Source organism: Chelonoidis abingdonii, chromosome 2 (assembly GCF_003597395.2).
Source record: "Chelonoidis abingdonii isolate Lonesome George chromosome 2, CheloAbing_2.0, whole genome shotgun sequence".
Taxonomy (NCBI): Eukaryota; Metazoa; Chordata; order Testudines; family Testudinidae; genus Chelonoidis; species Chelonoidis abingdonii.
In genome coordinates, this window is record NC_133770.1 from 301440901 (window position 1) to 301455411 (window position 14511).

Sequence of the window (14511 nt, forward strand, 5' to 3'; positions counted from 1 at the left end):
AGTGAACCCAGGGTGGGAAGAATCTGGGAGGAAGAGGGGAGGGGGAAGGGAATGGTTTATTCCCCTTTGTTGTGAGACTCAAGGAATCTGAGTCTTGGGGTCCCCAGGGAAGGTTTTTGGGGGAGACCAGAGCTTATCAGGGGCTCTCCCCTAAGTCTTGATTGGTGGCAGCACTACAGGATCTAAGCTAGTAATTAAGCTTAGAGGATTCATGCTGGTACCCATATTTTGGACGCTAAGGTTCAAATTTGGGAATTATACCATGACCCTGCCCCGACCTCTGGTTAACAGGACAAGCCCAGAGATACGGCTTCAATTTCTGCTTTGCAGTTCATGTGAAAGCTTCTCTGTAAGTGCAGTACAGACCTTTAGGGGCTACTCTTTAGCCACATGCTACAATGGTTGGGTGGCGAATAACCAAGCTGTTATTTATTACAGCTCAGCCATACGTAGATCTTCCAACAAAACCCCATCATTTCAGCCCTAGGGGCTTCCAAAGGACGCTCAGGGCAAGACTCTTTTTCCACCAAATGGCCAGTTTTCCAGGTGCCTGGATTGTTCTGATTTGACTCTGGGAATGTGGTATTATACACGTGGAATTTTTGGAGGCTTATCAGTGTTTTCCTCCTCATGTTTTGTGAGCAGGTGTTTACGGGTCAGGTTTCCCCAACAGGTGTTGCACTGGTTGAGCGAAGGAGAAGTGATGCCCGTATGACACACGGTGCCCACCTGCACTGGAAAGGAACCGCTGACAAAGAACGATGTGGCTCATGGGACTGGCCCGGCACGCACAACTTTCCACCACTGTTAGTTCCAGTCCAACTGAGGTCAGTGACTAGCAACATCTGAAGAACAGCGTTGAGAACAGACACGCCTGCCGAACACCAGCTCTGCATCCCATCGGTGCTCTGCCAGAACAGGCTCCAAGCACCATGCAGACTATCTAGCTCAGACAGCTCCCGTCCCACCTCAGCCCACTAGCAGTTCAATTCTCTACCTCCTTATGCAAGGCATCTGGCACGTGCCCATCTCTTTCCTTCAGGACATCCAGTGGAGGAAGGGCCAGTACACTGCTCAGGCAGGTATCAATCAGTTCGACGTGGTCAGGCTCACTAAGTGGAGGCTCCAGTATGCTGACCAATGAGTTAAGGGTGCAAGTGAGCAGCTACATGCAGTTCTCTAAACAGAGCTGCTCCACACCCGTCAGCCAATAGGAAGCGTTTTAATTTGCCGTCTTGCTGACATAGCTGCTTAGCCAATGGCAGAGCTGTTCCCCATATCTGGGTCAGGAGCAGTGATGTGCTGCAGGATTTTAAACTCTAGCTCAGAAACAAGCTCTCTCTCTCTCTCGCAGAATTTAAAACCAAGAGTGAGGCCCTTGGCTTTCTACTTTGGATGAAGAGATTTTAGTGCAGAGCCTGAGCAACAACATCAAGACAGAGGGTTATTGGCAAGCTCGTAACACAGGTGGGGAGCAGCGGTGGGGATGGACACTAGCTAGAAGTTTTCTGCAAAGACTGTCTCGATCCAAATTCCTGGGGTGGGCACACATGCTGGGAAGGCACTGCAGATTGTACACGGTTTTCATACCACTCACACGAGACAGCAGCTCAAGCTGCCTTGGTAGGTGGTTTCTCATTATTTCCACAGAGGTGAGAGTACAGAGAAAGGATACACCAGGTATGTGCAGGAGATCATGGCTCTCTGGCGAATAGGAGTTCTCAGCAAATCCAGTGGTTCTGTTTTGATAAACTCCTAGCATGCAAAGGGAGAGAGTTTAGCAGAAATCCAGCACTCAGTACCCTCTCAAAGGCAGCTTGTCCTGAGGAGACCACAAACATTTGGACCCAGATCACAGGCCACACAAGGTCCTGGAACAACTCCACTTCTACAGAACAGCCATGAACCCTTCCTTCCCAGTTCCGAGCCAACATCCGCACACTGGAGACCACTGAACCCAGACAGTCACCACACCTCTTTCCCATCCACTCATTTGATACTGTCAGCAAACCATGCGACCATCCTCCACTTCCAGTCTCTACATGTCTGTTCCCAGTCTGCACTAACTCCCTCCCTGGCCCCTGGGAAAAGGGACAGACACCCAAGAACCTCTCCCCAGAATCGTGTCCCTCTAACCCAGCCCCCTAGTCAGGACCTAGCCCTCAAGAGAAGCAGCCCAGAATTTTCTCTTACCAGCATCTGAGCTAAGAGCTCTGCTTTGCGGGAGAAGACGAAAGCATCGGACTGCGCACTGTCAGAAATGGCCTGGCTGATCATGGAAATGCTCCGAATGAGGCACAGCTTCAGCGTCAAATCCTGAGGGCAAAGATTGCAGGACAAGCAGTGAGGTGCAGGTCCTAGGCCAGGTATATCTACCCCACACCCTGACTGGGGTGCACTGGGCTGGCAGGCTCAGCTACCCCTCAAAAGGTGAACACAGCGGCTCTTTCCTCGCCTGCCTCTATTCCTGTTGTCCCGGTGGGGGTTCCCAGCTCTGCTTCTCGTCCAGGCTACAGCCGCGGAAGCTGGTCTACACCTAAAATTCAGATCGATCTACGACATCACTCAGTCCTGGGAAAGATTTAGTACTCTCAGAACAATACTTAGGTCAACTTCGTTTTAGGTGTAGCTGTGGCAAGGTTGACAAAAGGATTCTTCTGTCAGCCTGGCTTCCGCCTGTTGGGGGCAGACTACCTACATCGACCGAAGGGCTCTCCTGTCGGCTTAGGAAGCGTCTACACAATGCTGCTAGAGTGGCACAGCAGCAGTGCTGGCACTGTAGCATGGACATCCCCTCAGTAACAAGCATCCCAGCCCCCGAGAGCTTTCGAGCTAGCAATCTCCTGATCCGAACGCACCCTCCACCCAGCCAGTGTGTCCCAAGAGACGCCTTGCATCTCCCACCTGGTGAAGTGGCACCCAAGGACAAGGTGCACGTGCTGGAGATTCAGAGCACAGAAGCTGCCACTTTAAAGGGAGGCTTGCTCTAAGCCCAGTGTTTTTAATGAAGAACTCAGGAATCTGAATTTTGGACCAGGCCTCAGAGCCCCCAAAGGAAATAGCATGGAGCTATCCAGCAGCAGGGCTGAGACGCACTCCTCACCAGCAGACAAAGTGTCCCTGTCCATTTCTACATACTCTGCTGTAAAGAGCCATGCTAACCCCCAGGCACATGGAACGTTCCTCACACTGCCAGTGGCTTCGCCAGTCACCCCACAAAACAGCAGATCATCCCTTACAGCACCATAAAGGGACTGCCACAGGTATTGATCTAGAGGGCCCTGATCCTTTAGATCCCAGACATGGGATAACAAGTACTACAGCCTGGTTCTCCTCCAAGGTACATGCAAGTTGAGACAGTGCCACAGTTCCCCAAATGAAGGCACCGTCCTAGCACCCACCCTTCACTGGGGACCCTATGGAGCCACCAGCGTGCTTGTCAGTGAGCATCCCGACCGTTCAGAGCATGCCCAGAAAGCTGTGGTACAGAAGGGGTTAGTGCCAACAAGAAATCAGAAGGAAAATACATTAGTGAGTCTGCAGAAGGAGGTACTCTGGCCTGACATTTTAACTTGAGCCTGACAAATGCTATGTTTTTGTTCTTCAGTCTTTGATAGTAGCAGAGTGCAGCTGCCCTCTCCAGATAGTGACCTGGGTGTCTGGCCACTGAACGCCTGTTCTGGGTGGTTAGGGACTTTTAGTCGAGCTGTGAACTGTGGCTAGACCTTGGGGTCATTAAGCTTCCCCTAGTTACAGGCCCACAAGGCACGGGGCGGGGGGAAGGTTGACTGCATGTCAGTGCTGCTCAAAGGAGCTGGGGTGGGGAAGAAACGCACACCGAGGTCTAAGGAGTGACTGTGCTGTGAAATGCGGCAAATGGGCTCTGGGTTATTCTCTAGTTTCTGCAGCACATGCACAATTTGAACACACAAGACTGACAGACCCATCAACACTGCCTGGGATCTGAGAGTCAAGCTGGGGTGTCTCCTTTTCATGCAGCCACCAGAGAGGTTCTGCAAGGCAAAGGAGGCTGCCCAGGACACCTATGAGCCCGGTAGCTTTCAGCGAGTTTGCACAGTAACCCTGTGCCACAGGAACCCTGCTGGTGGCACACAAAGCAAGGAAGGGACCCCAGCTCCCTCCTGCTGACTGTGCAGAAGCAGACTTCAGTGACTACAGCCAGCTGACCTAGAGAGCGCGGGGGGCAGTTTTAGTCTCTTCCAGACCAGAATCCTGCTTCAGGCTCTCGGCAGCTCAGCACAAGCACTCGGGCACAGGGGGACTCTGCTGTTCAGCCCTGTGATGGTCTCATTCCTCCTCGATGCCAGACTTCCCTGCTAAGCACGGCATGGAGACCCCAATCACAAGCACTCGTGTTTAGGAAGCTACTAGTCTCCTCTCTAGAGTGATCAAACGGAGAGACAGAGACAGGCAGGCAGAGCAGAGAGTAGGTCAGATTTAATGCCTCACACTGTACCTTGGTTTCTACCTTTATTCCCAGAACCTGAACAAGTAAAAAAAAAAAAAACATGTTAGTGATGTTAGCGAACACTGACGTGAACGGCTTCCTCCCAAGACATGGCACGAGCCCATCCAGGGGTTGGCCCGGGCCCTTTCAGATGCAGCATTTGCATACCACTAGGCTGCTCTCACTCGTTCAAACGCACATGGGCAGGTCACCAGTCAGCTGCTTCCTCCCTGTGCAGGGGACATTCGAACAACCTACCCTGGTGTCAAAGTACTGGAAGACGTTCCTGAGAATGTCGGCTTCGATTCTGGACAGCACGAGCTCTTTAGGGGCATACCTAGCTACGTAGCCATAGCACAAGATCAGGGTGCTCTTTATCTTCTCCGCTTCGTTATCGCTGCGGTCCTGAGACGAGAAATAGGAAAGAAGTGACCTGTTGGTCCACCCAGTCCATCTCCATGACAAGGCAGGACTGGTCCCTACAGGCCAGTCTGTCTGTACGTGCCCCCAGGATGGGACCTCCCCCCAGAGAGGGGGGCTCAGATACTCCTGGTCCCCTCTGTATTCGTTTCTGGCCCATGCTGCTGTTTGCAGCTCTCCCGCAGATGTCATTACCAAGTCATTTACACCCCTTTGCCGGAGCAATGTGATTTTAATAAGACATGGGCCAAGAGAGCTCTGTGGCAGCCCCTAGACCCTGCTTCCAGCACCATCCTTTGGAGGGCCACCAATGGACTGATGCTAAAAAGCCACCAGTCTGCAGAGCACGTGAACTCGACCTAAGAGTATCCATGTGAGAGAGACTGGCTGTCTGAGAGTCTGGGTTCTGGGCATTAGAATTACCGGCAGCAGGGTGGGTTAGCCAGAGAATTCTTTCCAGCTGTAGACACGTCACATGCCCCATACCAAACCAGAAAGCGAGTCTCCGGCTTCCTTTGCTAACACCTCTGCCATGTACTGCCCTCACTTTGCTCAGCTGTTACACACAAGATAAATACTTGACAGCTGTAGTTTCTGGTGACTGCCATGAGGTGGCACACACCGATAGCCTGCCACAGGTGGGTATGTCGGTCACTCCATGGAGAGCAATCTACTTCCCTCCCAAAAGTGCAAATTCTGGGTTTGCCAGAGTGGGCTGAGTCAATGATCTGAAGCGGCAGTTCTCAGACTGGTTTGTTTCCTAGGGGCTCCTTTCTCAAGAGGTTTCGCTGAAGAATAAGGGGGGCTGGGGTGATGGTCCGGAGAGTCACTGTTCTAGAGAGGGTCAGTGCAGAGTAACCTTGGAGGGCCGACCCCCCAGCACACCTGGGCCCCTGGAGTGAAAACACTGCAAGTCCCTCCCTCCCCAGCGGGAAGAGCAGTAACCCTTCACAGGCTGCTCTTTACGAGTGGAGGAGCTTCCGTGGCTCTGCAGAGCGGCTTGGCCAGGACACAGCCCTCCTGACTTGAGACAGGTTCCTCCCCCAACCTCACCCCCATTACGCTGTGTGCGTCTTTGGCCAAAATCAGACGATTTTCCCCTAGCCTAGGTCTGTCTGTCGCGTGTGAAGGGTGCTGGATTTGGGTCCAAGGTGCACAAAGCATAGTGGGGGTGAGGGCAGGAGGCTATTCTGTCACCCTCCATCAGTAGCCTCCACAATGCTCAGGACTTGTCAAGGTCTGGTTAATGTGTGTTAAGGGGGACAAGCCCAGGCCAAGTCCACTCTGCACACTGGATGCCCCTGGACAAGTTACACAGAATCAGAATAGCAGGGGTGGAAGGGACCTCAGGAGGTATCTAGTCTAACCCCCTGCTCAAAGCAGGACCAATCCCCAAGTAAATCATCCCAGCCAGGGCTTTGTCCCTGGGCATCAGATTCCGACTCAGACAGGGACAGTGCAGATGCATTTGAGGGCAGGCTCTGGCTGCCAGCTCTTGTGCACTATCTAGTCAACCCCCCGCCCGCTCCCCCCCGGGGACGTGCGAGGCTAGGGCCCACACCCTGCTCTGAACAGGTAACACACTGGTGTTATTCACCACCCATCCTCCACCTCCCACAAGACTCCTTATTTGGCAGATGCAGAAACTGAAGTTGTGGCTTCTCCAAGGCCTCCCAGCAAGGAAAAGGCAGGGCTGGGACTGGAGTTCATAGGAGGTCCCAGTTCCCAATTCTCTGCTCCTCCCTGAGGTCAGCGACACTCCTGTGAGAGCCCCGGGGACTGGGCAGCTGAGTGAGAACAGCTGCTCAGGTGCTGAGATCGGACTGTGACGGGGCTCTAGAAGCACCTACCCCCACTGCCCCACTCCAGATTACTTGGCCCTTTTACCTTGAAGATACTGAACAGACCCACTGATTTTTTGAAGACGTCGGATTTGACGAAGTCTTCTAGCTTGGCCAGGGTTTCGTCCAGGTGGTTTATTGCACAGATCCCAAAGCCAGAGGCAAGTCCCTGGAGGATGGGGAGAGAGCTATTAATTCACCAGCCCTGACTGGCCTGTTCAAAACCCAATTCTTGGTGGTTTAACACCAGGCTTTCAAACCGTGCTCAGCTGATGGGGGCCTGGCAGCTCACGCTCTCCACGGAGCAGCAGCTCAGAGAGGTCTTTATATGGGGTTGCAGCTTGCAAGTTGGGCTGAAACTCCAGAAACTGTTATTAAAACTGGCCCTTCCTGGAACTGAGCATGATCTGGATCAAAGGCAGTCACCGTTAACTTACATCTGTGTTGCCTCTAAACATGACTAGATGCCGGGGTAACATTCACCCCAGATGCATGGAACAGTGCAAAGTAACACTACCTGGCAGCTTACGCTAATGACAGAGAATCCTGTACCCAGGTGACAACGCAGGGGAACTTCAGGGAGTCCATGTAATCAGCAGGGGAAATCAATCCCGGGAAAGAAAGACCACCAGAGGCAGGCACCCGAGGGCTCCTTTCCTCTCTCACCCAGAACACTGCACGTCTAGCAGCCAAGTGCTAACATGGTTTAAGGTGTTCCTCTGACTGACCCACACAGCACACCTCCTGGGAGTCCAACCTCTTCCTGCAGTACAGCATATTCTTCGGAGCCCCCTGTACTGAGCCAGTCTGTTCCTAACAGCTTCTGGCAAGCCCCGCTCCCGCCCAGACGCTAGCTGGAGTGGGTAGGGAGACCGGTTTAGGTCTCAAACAAGGCCAGGAGCGAAGCAGGGATCATTAGTGTGGCGCTGGGGAAAGGGTAGGAAGCAGCTTTATCTCCAGGCCACCTCTGCCTGGCCACTGAGGCTTGAGCCAAACCCAGAGGGAGACATGAAGAGGTGGAATAAGCTAGTTATAAAAGGGCTGGAGCCTGCACTGGTTTGTCATTCAGTGGGTGTGCGACACGCAAAGGGAGGCCGGGCATGTAGCGGGAAAGCCCCTTCTCACTGGAGGGCACGGTGGTGCTGGCCTACATGCTGGCTCACCTCCCTTTCTGCTTCCTCCTGGTACCTGGCTGTTTCAAGCAGCTCTTGAAGCTGCTTTTGCACCACATCCTTGTTTGAACAGACCCCCAGAGCCGTCCCAATGCACTTATACAGGAAGTTCTGGAAGACAAGGAGGAACATTGTGTCCCATGGAACCAACACATCAGCAGAGCCCTCAGGAGAGTAGATATCACCCACGGCCTTCCCCTTAGCTTCCAGCTACCCTGCAACGCAAGCCACGGCACAGGAGACCACGTATTGACAGTACAGCCCAAGTGCACACATCGATCTAACCCCTCTCAGCACCCGAGACTCCAACTGGCCGAAGTTTCCCTCTTGCAATGGAGCATTCACAGGCACAAGGGGAGGACAGGATGTGGCCCTGCACAGTGACAATGCACCAGGACACAAGAACCCAGGTGTCATAAACAGATAGCTAAGGGTTAATGTCTCTTTCACCTGTAAAGGGTTAACAAACAGTGACCTGCAACAGCTGAGCAGAGGACCAATCAGGAGACAAGATACTTTCAAATCTCGGTGGAGGAAAGCCTTTGTTTGTGTTTTTTGGGTTTCGCGTTGTTCTCTCTGGGTCCTGAAAGGGACCAGACGTGCAACCAAGTTTCTTGCCAATCTCTCTGCTACAGTCTCTTATATATTCAGAATAGTGAGTATTAACTAGAAAAGGCGGTTATAGTCTTTTGATTGTTTTCTGGATTTGCAAATGTGTATTTTGCAGGACGGATTTTGATTGGTATTTGTGCTGGCAGGGGGTGGGGGGGACTTTTCTCTAGTGCCTATAAGCTGAAAGACCCTGTAATATTCCATTTTGAATTTACTGTGATTATCTTTACTCTTTCTTTCTTTTATTAAACGTTTTTCTCTTTAAGACCTGGTTAATTTTTTCCCCTTGTTAAGGCTCAAAGAAACTGAGTCTGCACTCACCAGGGAAGTGGTGGGAGAAGGGAAGGAGGAGGAGTGGGGGAGGAAAAGTGAATTTCCTCTGTGTTTTAGATTCACGGAGCTTGAATCTGTCTCTCTCTCCAGGATAACCCAGGGAGGAAAAGCCTGGGAGCGGGAGAGAAGGGGGAGAAAAAAACCTGATTTCTCTGTGTTGTGATTCAAGGAGTTTGAATCACGGTGATCTCCTAGTGTACCCAGGGCGGGAAAAATCTCGGAGGAAAAAAGGAGGGGGAAGGGAAATAGTTTATTCCCCTTGTTGTGAGACTCAAGGAATTCGGGTCTTGGGGTCCCCAGGGAAGGTTTTTGGGGGGACCAGAGTGCCCCAAAACACTATACTTTTGGGTGGTGGCAGCTTATCAGATCTAAGCTGATAATTAAGCTTAGAGGAATTCATGCTGGTACCCCATCTTTTGGACTCTAAGGTTCAAATTGGGGAAATATATCATGACACCAGGATACATCGGCGCAGGAAGGGACGGAATTGCAGGGTAGGGGTCAGTCAATAAAAGAAGCAGCAGCTAGCTTAGGCCACAGCAGGGAAGCACCAAGTTAAGTTTTTAGCTCAACCATTCAGATGCTAGAACCAGCTGTTATCATTGTATCCAGCCCATGGCATGTCTACCCACTCAGCCACGCTCTAACCCAGGCCTGCCTGCCGGCTGCTCTTAGGGGGATGGGCCTGTGCACACAGAGCTCTGGAAAACGCCAAACAGCCAGCCCTGCTTCAGCACTCGAGTACCACAGCAGAGATAACTGTTGCAATTCACTAACACCCCTCGGCAGCTCTAGGCTCCAGCTACCACATGTATGCAGGAGACTCAAGTCAGTCCCTGCACCCCTCTCCTCCCACCGCAGCTGGGTCGAACGTCATTTCTGTCCCAAGCCCTCACCCTTTGTGCTCTTTGCTGCCCTGGAGGCCCATAGCCTTGGTGACCCTCAACCCCTTACTGAGACAGACCCTAAATCCTGCTCCGTTCTTCTCCAAAAGATCCCCAAAGCCACCCACTCCTCCCTGGCTGCCTCACGCAAACATGGGCCAATTCACCACAACTAGAGTAACTGAACTGTTGGGCAATTCGTTAACTCAGCGGCCCAAACCCCCTTCACGGCTGTGCTTCGTTGGGCGCCGCCTCTGGTGACACCGCTACCGCCACTTCTTCCAAATGGCACCTAGAATCCAAGTCGTCTGCTGTATGCCTCAGCTGACCAAGATCAGCCCCAAGCTTCCCCATCACCTCCAGCTGGGCCTGGCTGAGAGCAGATGCTTCCCTCTGAATGCCACAGCACCCGGCCCCTGCACCCCCCAGTCGCCTCCCCAGGGATACAAGCCCAGGAAAACGACGACAGACCTTCTCAGAGGGAAAGCAGTTGTAGCTATTCAGCTGCTTGCACATTTCCGCGCTGAACTGAGAAATCCAGGTGTTGTCAGAAATCGCCGTCAGAGTCTCCCGGAGGAACTGCAGGTGAAAGAAATGGAGAGAACTGATTTCTATTCAGAGTCTCACGGTGTGCGAGAAGAGAGGGCCATGTGCAGCCATCCCCTGCCCAAGTGCTGGGCGTGTCTAAGCCTCTCTTTGAAAGCTCAGTGCTTTGAGTGTCTGAATTCAAACACACCCTGCGGTGGCGGCTCCCGGCAGGCACCGTTCAGAGCACCGGGGCGCATACAGGCTTCTCTGTGCCAGAGGAGGCAGGGCCCCAGAGGTTAGTGACTGTCATTGTCCAAGGCCAAACCTGCTAACTCTGCCCTGCCTCTCAGCTCTTTCCTTCCAGCTCTCAGCACAAATGCTGGTGCTCCTTGGAATGAGTCTGACTGAGGAGGATTCTTCCCAGAGAACCGTGCGCTGCCTCTTCCCAGGAGCGGGAGGAACCCCTGCAGGAGTTCCTTGATTGTGCCAGGCCTTATTTTAAACTTTAACAATCTCCTGTGCACACGCTGTTCTGGGATTCGTGCCCTCTGCCAGCCAGTAAACCTGGAGATGAAACTGTTGCGTACTTTCCCTACCAGGCCCTGCCTGCACCCATCAGCAGCTATGCTCACCTGAGCCCCGTCATCTGTCCGAGATGAGAACCCAGAGATGTCTCTTCAGAGCAGTCAAGGGTGACTGAGGACACATAATCACCTCAGAGCGGGAGCAGAGTTCTGGGTTCCAGGCCCACAGCCTGGCACACGGCTGTGCCTCTGCACACAGCTCCCTCTGCCACACAAACCCTCTGAGGCGGCACAACGGCCTCATGAGTGGACACAGGGTCTCCAAGTGCTCCCCCAACCCCTCTCTCCCCCATGTATGCACATACAAACACACCCCATTAAACAGTACCAGCTCTTACACTCCTTTGAACATTCTTACCAAAAGCAGTTTGTCTTCCCACTCCTTTGGGGACAGGGATTTCTCCGTGTTTGCTATAAGAAAAACCAAACCATGTGTGTGCTGGTTTCAGATCAGCACCCCACAAAGCCCAGAGTGCAGCAGGCAGAACAGGCTCTCCTGGGGATCGCAGAGCAAATGCTCCAAACACAGCAACAGACAAGTTACTAGTTCTCGGAACAAGGCAAGTGTGTGGATAGCACAAGCAGCAATGGGCTTAAATTGCAGCAAGGGCGGTTTAGGTTGGACATTAGGAAAAACTTCCTACCTGTCAGGGTGGTTAAGCACTGGAATAAATTGCCCAGGGAGGTTGTGGAATCTCCAGTATTGGAAATTGTCCAACCTGCTCTTAAACACCTGTCAGGGATGGTCTAAATATTTGGTCCTGCTATGAGGGCAGGGGGCTGGACGAGATGACCTTGAGGTCCTGCCAGTTCTATAATTCTATGAATGCAGTGTGGACAGGAACCCAGCTACCTTTTATTTAAATCAGTTTAAACGCAATATTTTGGGAGACATCAATGGAGTCCAGTTATCAGTTACAGCAGCAACAACAATGGGCATTTAATAAGGGGCCAACTGAAGAACTTGCAAAGAATGTGAACTTTCACCAAAGAACCTCTGCGCTTTTTGGAATGGCAGGTCACACTGCCCCTACCCCAGTGAAATAATCTCAGTACTTCTACTTCTCGTGAAGTGTCCCTTGCCTCTGTTTGCCAGAAGCTGGGAATGGACGACAGGGGATGAGTCACTTGATGATTCCCTGTTCTGTTCATTCCCTCTGGGGCACCTGGCATTGGCCACTGTCGGCAGACAGGACACAGGGCTGCATGGACCTTTGGTCTGACCCAGCACAGTCATTATGTAAGTGGAAAGATTAGCTAAATGCAGGAATGCAAAGCCCCACAGGAGGCCACATCTTCACATTAGGGTGGCCAACATGAAGGCTGCATGCAATCAGGAGTGTCAGGGCGACACCCAAACTGCATGAGAGGGCATCACTAACACAGGCATGGCCTGCACATTGTTCCCAGCACGCAGTGCTCCTGCCAAAGAAAGGAGACAAGAGTTTGCAGCACCGTGTTAAAAGGTAGCAACTGACACCATGGGCTGAACTGCAGAATCCTGGCTACACTCCCCTGCCTTGGCCTTGCAGGAACAGCAGGGATCAGAGGATGTGTACCCTTAATTGGCCAAGTGTTTCTCTTCTGCAGTTTTCTAGATTTTGTTCCTCAAAGCTCCACAGGCTTCAAAGTGTGGCTGGTTCCTGATTCTGAAGGCAGGCTTGTCCGGGACACAGCACCGTAAGCCAGCCCTGCGTGACCAGGCAGGAGGGCTGCCTTCTGGAAGCTGCTGTTAGAGGCAGGAGACAGCCAGCAGGAGCAGCTTGTGCGTTGCTTATAGTGATCTGCGTGGCCCCTTCATGTTTGAATAGGCACAGTTTAATGCTGAGTAGTTCCAGACTGCTGCCCGTTCCCACAGTATCCGAGTGCAGCAGCAGCCTTTAGATATCGCAGGCCTCAAAAGAAGAATCTTTTGCTCATGGCCCCATTAATGCCTTACCTTCCAAGTGCTCTACTAAGGGGGGAATCTTCTTATTCCACAGCTCGCCCAGCATGGGATGGATATTCAGGTGCAATACATTTAGCAGTCGCAGAGCAGCTGCCCCCCGGCCATCCCCTAAATAGGGTTGTGAAGAGACAATCTGGGGGGAAATGGGGCAGAAGGTGAATTCACAGGTGTGTATATAATTCCTACACACAGTGGAAGGCTACAGAAAGATGTGAAGGTTAAATACAGCTTCATGCTCCTCCTCCAACCCAGCGCTACTGCATTAGCCATCACAGAAACACCAGCAGCCAGGACCCAAGCATGCAGCTGACAGTGGGGAGATGGGATGTTTCGCCAAGGACATGAGGGTAAATCCCGTTTCCTGAGCCATGGGAGGAAGTTTCCAATATCGAAGAGTGGAGGGGCTTGGTTTTTAAGAAGCTCCTGGGTAACATTTCCAAGAGTTCCCAAGTCCTGTTTTCATAGGTGATTTAGGCACATGGAATCCCACATGCCCAAGTCACTTCTGAAAACAGGATGTTTTTGAAAATGTTTCCTCTGGCTCATAGAAGGACGGACAGACTGCAGAGAACTCCACCAGGAGAAAGTACCAGGCTGCCGCTCCCAGGATCAGAGCATGTCCAGCTCAGATTAGAGAGACCACAGGAGCAGTAAGGCCCAGAGGAACGATTATCCAGGCTTTTACAGCATCCCCGGCTTGGGGGCACCTGGGTCCTGATGCCCTGGGCAGGGTAGTCAGGGGGCACTAGTACCACGGCAGCCCATTCTCAGCCTAGTCTTCCCACCCTGTCAAGGGAAGAAAATGCCACCTTCTTTCAGCACACAGAGAACCCAGTCAGAGCAGCCTGAAGCTCACTTACCAGCAGCCTCGCCATTAGAGCACACGGCAATGGCAGGTTTGCTACAAATACAAAAACAAGTGTCAGATGGGAAACTTGCTTACCTAGACCCTGAGCACAAGACTAGCAGCTCTGTTGGAAGCAGGCAGAGTCTGCCCAGGAGAGCAGCTGCCGATACAAACCATGTGTGTCGTAGTGGATGAGGGAGGCACTCTCTCCCTCCTCTTGTTTCTTCGTAGCCAAGTGCATTAGGCTCCTGCAGAGGGGAGTCAGGGCACCGGTAAACTGTATGGGGGTCACAAACTCCAAGAGATACGGCCAGAGAACCTGTGGAGAACAAGTCACTCATGTTGGTCTAGCACCATTAGTGCTTTACAGGGGGAGTGTGAGAAGGTCCCTGCCCAAGGAACTGAGCCGAGAGGACTCGGATAGCCCCATGAAAAACAGGGGGCCACAGGGATTGGCTGGATGGGAAGGGGAGGGGGGTTTCCATTGAGGGGCACCGTGTGGCATCAAAGGTGGAGGAATAACTGAACATCCACCTCCTTGGAGCCACCAGTGCTCTTTTCAGAAAGACAGAGCCCTTCGAGTTGGCTGGCACCTTGTACACCTGCTCTGAACCCGGACGCTAACAGACATCAAGGCCTTCTCATCTTCCACCACTTTACAAACTCATCTGAGACGGTTCCTTGTTCAGAGGTTAGAAATCCAGATGCCCTCAGCTTAGAGGAAAGAGCAACTGGACTCCGATTGTCAAACAGCTCAGTGAAGAGCCGATTTGTTCTCTTCTCTGATGAGAGGGCAGGGAGATCTGCGCCCTGCTTTGGGACTGCAGCACCCTGACAGCAGATTGTGCAGGACAAACAGCATCCCCAGCCAGCT

At 52.4% G+C, this 14511-nt stretch overlaps 1 protein-coding gene across 1 annotated transcript in view; it reads right to left on the reverse strand.

Annotated features, from left to right (window-relative positions):
* Nucleotides 1-14511, reverse strand: part of MROH1 (maestro heat like repeat family member 1) — a 116614-nt gene that overhangs the window by 60457 nt on the left and 41646 nt on the right. The window contains exons 15-26 of the mRNA XM_075062045.1: nucleotides 13812-13956; nucleotides 13651-13691; nucleotides 12782-12923; nucleotides 11201-11253; nucleotides 10202-10309; nucleotides 7893-8012; nucleotides 6776-6898; nucleotides 4727-4873; nucleotides 4478-4504; nucleotides 2194-2316; nucleotides 1676-1755; nucleotides 989-1133 (exon numbers count right to left, since the gene is read on the reverse strand). Coding sequence (XP_074918146.1) covers nucleotides 989-1133; nucleotides 1676-1755; nucleotides 2194-2316; nucleotides 4478-4504; nucleotides 4727-4873; nucleotides 6776-6898; nucleotides 7893-8012; nucleotides 10202-10309; nucleotides 11201-11253; nucleotides 12782-12923; nucleotides 13651-13691; nucleotides 13812-13956 — 1254 coding nt within the window. The remainder of the gene's footprint in view (nucleotides 1-988; nucleotides 1134-1675; nucleotides 1756-2193; nucleotides 2317-4477; nucleotides 4505-4726; nucleotides 4874-6775; nucleotides 6899-7892; nucleotides 8013-10201; nucleotides 10310-11200; nucleotides 11254-12781; nucleotides 12924-13650; nucleotides 13692-13811; nucleotides 13957-14511) is intronic.